Below are 6,145 nucleotides of genomic sequence, written 5' to 3' on the forward strand. Positions count from 1 at the left end.
TTAAGTTGAAAAAAGCGCTGGCAACCTGTCGAATACAAACTAAGCAAGCGGAAGCTAGACCACAAACATGGCGAAGGGGCGATGCAAACCTGCGTTTTATCATGTGACATGCGACCTTGAAACCTCTATTGGGGAATAATGGCGTATTCGGTTAACTGCTCTAGAGTTCTGCTTGTTCCTTTCTGTTCGACTGGACAGGGTAGAGTTGTTTGGGTCACTCGCCTACCGTGATTAGCCGATTACTCTACTCCCGCTGCTTCGTTGTGTTAAATATACTGGCATCGTGTTGTTTCTGTATTAATCGATTTGACGGCGGCATTGATTTATTGTTCGCTTTAATTTGTGGCCCTCATCTAATATACTGTTTAATCCCGTCCCATCGATCCATATTCTGAAATCTTCATTAGTTACAACAAAACCGAATATCGGGTACCACTTTTTAATCGGCGGCTACCCTAAACGAATGAGTATTAAACCTAAGTGTGGGCAGATGTCCCGGAAAACCTAATTATCCCGGATTTTATACAGCCGCCATCTAGCGACGAGAGCGCAAACTCTTTTTTTTTTTAAAGCACCCCCTTACCCAAAAATGGGCTATCGATTAAAAGATTAATCGATATAAAAAATAATAATTTTAAATATGTTAGAACACGGGGCAATATATTTTAATGTACTAAATAATGGTAGTGTACCACTCATGACGTATTCATTAATAAATTGAATCGAAAATTTTTTTTATACCAACATTTTATATTTAATTACTAATCACGTACAATACACTTAATATATTACATAACACCGAACGAAAACAGAATTTTGAAAATAAAATGTACAAAAACGTCACACAGCAATCTGCACGAGTCGAGACTAGGAATAGAAGAGGATTTTTATCACATTTACATCCAACATGAATTTATTTCATATTTTTGTTTTTATTTACTCGCGCGTTGGCAATTTTTTGGGATGAATTCTTACTACACAAAAGGAAAAAAGCAATAGTAATAATAAATTACCAACCGCAAAAAATACAATTAATTTTCATCACTTCCTTTTTATTGGTTATGCCAAAGGAATTGTTTGTGTATGTATGTGTATACTTTAACAATTCTTCTAACATAACTAAGGAAGTGGTGTTTATTTTTACGTCAAAGTTGTATACATAAACTATTTTGATCCCTCGATCTTGAAAAAAATGTAAAAAATAAAATCTAACAATATAAATACTATACATAAATATACTGGTGATTGGTACTCACCATCACAGGGAAGGAAGAGGGGAAAAATTTGCAATATCTGCAAAACTTTCTTTTGATTGCATAGGAGTTTCATAAACTGCTTATTTTTGTCTTCGTGAATTAAAACTAGCTTCTTACAGAGTCTTCCGGTGTTCTTTATTGTAACTTAAATGCTTAGTTACGGGAATGAAACTACCGTTCTGGCCGCGGCGCACAAATTTACTACTAGAGTTTAGCTTGGCGGGGCACGTACGCTCGGGTGGACCGTCTGGGTCTGTGGGGCCTCCGCGAGACGTGAATGCTCTGCACTGGGCCCTATAAAATAGAGATTGTTTTGTTTACTGTATATAGTTTTAGTAATTTAAATTATATATTAGGAAGGCTGCAAAATTTAAAATGTTGGAATGTAATTTCTATATTCCAACTTTCTAAAATTGAATTATTTTGTAGTTAAAAAAAAACATTGGATGCCGTTGCAATTGGCATTTGAAGAAACGATACAATGTTTCAAATTAACTATGCATAACTGAAAGGTGTCCGTATTCCATTAAAACATTACTTTTTGAGTATGTCTAAGGAAATACAAAATGGATAATGTAGCAGATATTAGCAGATGTAAATGAAATGAGGAGCTAAGTTATTAATTAAATTGTGTAATGAATTCAAGAAGAATGCTTGGAGTTTTGCCAACCATTTTAAAGAAGAGTGTCCACCCAAAGCCAAATGATGGGAAGATTTGCCCGACACAGACTGGAAGATTTGGACCTTGTCGAGCGACGAGTTGCGGGCGTAAGACGTCATCGATGAAACTGCTCACCTTTTAAGAAACTTTAATTTGAAACAAAATATTCTGTCCGTGTTTAATGTTATGTACACTTTCGTGCTGCCGTCTCGGAACTCCAACACTTTTGAATTCCTCTTCTTTAAAAAAAAAAAAACAACAAAAATAGATGCGCTGACTCGGTCTTCTTCCGAAGAGATTCCGCTCGAACTTCACCGGCAACCACTTTTAAGTTTGCACAAGCACCATCAAAAATAATACACACAAACATGCATTTGTGGCAACTTAAATTACTGACTGGTATGAAAAATCGTTACTCTTCAATATTAGTTATAAAAAAGTTCGAGTTGGCAAGTTAAGTATGTTATCTGTTGCCTTAAATAAATTTCACGTGATGTTCAAAATACAAATAATCGACTATAAAAAGATGCACGACCATACCGTACTCCTTGCGTGCACCATTGCCATGAACACATTAACAGTCATGATAGCAAAAAGAATATATGGGCAAATATATTCTTTTCTTCCTATTTGGCTTTAAACATTATACAAATTCATTAGTTCCTGGAGAGGTTAGAGGTTCCAAACTCTGAAAATAATTTTATTGTTATTAAAAACTGAATTAAAGTATGTCTTACAATACTTAGAACAAAATTAATGGAAGTCTTAGGTCAGTATTTTATCAAGCAATATCTTCACCTAATGATCATATATAACTTACTGGTGGATACGATCTTGCTGGTTGATACTGATTTTTCTCCAGACTAAACTGGTCTTCCGTCGTTTTACGATAAACTGGATTATCAAAGTTCATGCTGGTCACATTCCTACGTAAATACTGCTTGTAGACAAAAAATGCAACCTGTAATTAAATAAATTAGAAAACGTCAGGTCTTATTTTTACCATAAAATAAAATGAATAATAACTAAATGAGTAAAGTAAAATATGTTTACCAGAGTGATGACTATTGCAATTCCCGCAAGTATGCCGATGATGATACCTGCCACCTTGCCCGTGTCTGCATCCGACAATGGAAGATTTTGCTTCTTGTGCATCAGAGAGGCATTCTGGGCACTGACAACAGGGCCGGATGTTGTTTCGAGAACATCGACGAGCGTGGGAATTGCTTCTGCGAAATAAATGTATAATTTAGTGTGGCCAATTATAACAAAAATGAAATTGTTTAAACAATAACTCCAAGTCCAAGAAGATGATTATTAATACAAGAAATAAAAACAATTTCATTTTATGTTACCATTAACATGCTGGTGACTAGTTCTTTAAGAACAATATTAATTGATAAATAAGGAGTAATCACATACATAATTTTGAATTATAGACTTAATTTTTCAGTTACAATAGCTTTACTAATACAAATAGATTGATCAAAAGTGCACACACAGAAAGTCTGCAGCAGCAATAAACTCTGTAGTCACCAACATGTTGCAGAAATTGTTACTACATATGCTTTTCTACATTACTAAATATCGGGTGAATACAAGCATGCAGCTTCTACAAAAACAAATTTTTTTAAGGGTTAAAACATGTACAAGACATACACAATACTATTGAAAATTGTAAAGTTACTTCTGATAAAAACAGAAAACAAGGGTGTAATAAAACAAACTAAAATAGTCATGATACCTAAAACACCTGTAGCATTTGAATATGTAAAAACAGGAGAAAAGGAAGAGACTGCCGGACTATCTCTCATGGAAGAAAGATTTTTATTATCAGTGACCACATTATTGGTGGTTGCAGGAAGCAATGAAGTGGAAGTAGTGAAGGGGGCTTCGGAACTGTTAGTTAGTAAAGAAATGTTACTGCCAAGACGAGGAAAAGCCTGTTCGCTGGTTATCGGCGAGGATGCTAGAGAGATTAACATGATTTATGTATACAATAAAAATGAAATAATTCCTAACTAATTATGCTATATACAAATATACATTCCAATCAAACTATACATTAAAATATGAACATATATAATTTAGAATCATGAAATGTTAATAACTTTAAATTAAACACTTTATATTAAAATTTTTAAGTTAAAGAAAATTTCATTTGATTTGTAATACAACTTTTAAAAATTCACGTTCATTTATCATCTGAAAAAATACAATTTTCAAATTTATACACAGTATATTCCAATTTGTTTCAAAATATAACTTAAATTTGTACTTTCAATAGTATCATTCATAGTGAAAATGTTTCATTCATAATAAACTCTAGTAACATATGTAATTATAAAGGAAATTATACTTTAATTTGAATATTTTTGTATGATACAACAGAAGTCACAGAAAATGTATTTTGTTGCTTTAGATATTGAACAATAAGACGAGATAGCCAAAGATGAGAGAGCAAGAGAACTTGGAAAAACAACCGATACAAACACCCACTGTCTTGACTTGATTAAGGTCAAATAAAAGATTTGAATTTGTTTCAGAGCTACAAAGGTTCAGGAGAAAAATGATCAATGATTCCATTGAAAATGTTTACTATGAGAAGAGTGTAAACAATTAGCTATTTCTAAAAATAGTTTTTTCTCTGGGAATTTTAGAAATTCCAAAGGAAAAAAAAAGGAACTATAGGTCATGTAAAAAGTTTAATAAACATTTTAATTAGCTTCCTGATTTGTAAACTGTAATTTAGTGTTTTTATTTCACAAGTTGGATTTTTCCTTTTAAATGATTAAAATTTTTTGGACTGAGTCATATTAGAACTATTTTGTGTGTGTAACAATAAAATAGTTACTCTATTTTTTGTTTATATAACTATAAAATTAAGAAATTATGAATTTTCTGAAAATCAAAAAACTGTGTTCTTGAAATTAGAGAGACTTTTTAGTTAGAAAACAAAAGAAAATTATCTATATTAGCTGTACAACAAACGGAAGAGAAATGATAAAAAAAAGTCATATATATATATATATTATATTCTAAATGATAGAATTAATAACCTTGGTCTTTTAATCTAAGAAAGAAAACAAAGGAAAACTCAAATAAGCTGCTTATTATTGGAGTAATCAAATCATTTAAGCATATCCAAACAATACTAAAATTAGACATGATTTCCTCTTGGAATAACTGCTATTTCAGTTATTCATTGTAGTGAAATTCAAGAATAAAGAGGAAAATTAAACAAATTCACTTCAAATAAAAAGAAACATTAATATGTTTCTTTTAATACTGAATAAAAATATAGTGAAACTTATACTCACTTGTAGTATTGCTCATATCTGGTACAGGTTTAGATGAAACAGAAGTGACTGTAGTTGCTGAAATAATAATAATAATAAATCATTCATACATATACGAATTAAATTGCAAGCTATTCAAGATGCAGCTAAAATAATCATATAATTCTGATATATAAATGAGTCATAGAGTCAGTAAAATGTAAAATTTTTAAATTTATTAAATTTCAGATAAACAAAAATTCTAGTTTACTAAAGGAACAGAAAATTCCATTAAAAAGCTAGCCATAGATGGCATAAAACATTTTATGCAGAATTACTGAGTGGAGAAAAACATTGAATGCATTAGAAATAAGCAACTCTCTGATATTTTAAAAGCCAAGTTTAAATAAATGATTTTTCTGCATTGTAATACAGTGGGTGATCGGTTAACGAATATAATCCGTTCCAAGACTTTGTTCGCTATCCGAATTGTTCGTTAACCGATTATCGATTTACCATAGGTTTCTATGGGAATTTGATTAATTCGTTCTGGAGACCCCCCAAAAAATAAAAATATATATACTTTCTTACTACGTTTATTCACATGTAATAATAAAAATACATATATACACGGGCTTGCATTTTTATTAGTCGTGTTTTTCTGTTTATGGGGGTTAAAGAATCTGTCCAATGTCGATTGCTTTTCTGTCTTCTTCATGATTTTTCAGAAGTAATTAATAGCATTGTAATTGTAGAGATCTATAGGCCTATTAACCTCAACCTGGTTTGGATGCCATTTTAAGACCGTTGTTCTGACATCCTCCCACTTCTTCAAAAGATCTTTAATAGCAGATATCGGCATAAATCCGTATTTTCAGAAGAAAACGTAAAAGAATTGTTTCTGTCAGAAATATAAAAGGCTGGAATTACAAGGGAGAGTTTCAAAGTTC

At 31.6% G+C, this 6,145-nt stretch overlaps 1 protein-coding gene across 1 annotated transcript in view; it reads right to left on the bottom strand.

Moving 5' to 3' along the window:
• Positions 1 to 212: 212 nt before the first annotated feature.
• LOC111622594 (low-density lipoprotein receptor-like) overlaps positions 213 to 6,145 on the bottom strand; it is a 25,735-nt gene continuing 19,802 nt past the window's right edge. Inside the window, exons 15-19 of the mRNA XM_023365007.1 lie at positions 5,238 to 5,294; positions 3,662 to 3,886; positions 2,971 to 3,146; positions 2,738 to 2,878; positions 213 to 2,605 (exon numbers count right to left, since the gene is read on the bottom strand). Of these exons, the coding sequence (XP_023220775.1) occupies positions 2,561 to 2,605; positions 2,738 to 2,878; positions 2,971 to 3,146; positions 3,662 to 3,886; positions 5,238 to 5,294 (644 nt within the window). The 3' untranslated portion in view covers positions 213 to 2,560. The remainder of the gene's footprint in view (positions 2,606 to 2,737; positions 2,879 to 2,970; positions 3,147 to 3,661; positions 3,887 to 5,237; positions 5,295 to 6,145) is intronic.

The sequence above is a fragment of the Centruroides sculpturatus genome, unplaced genomic scaffold, assembly GCF_000671375.1.
Source record: "Centruroides sculpturatus isolate CEXI.00-Female unplaced genomic scaffold, Cexi_2.0 scaffold199, whole genome shotgun sequence".
Lineage (NCBI taxonomy): Eukaryota > Metazoa > Arthropoda > Arachnida > Scorpiones > Buthidae > Centruroides > Centruroides sculpturatus.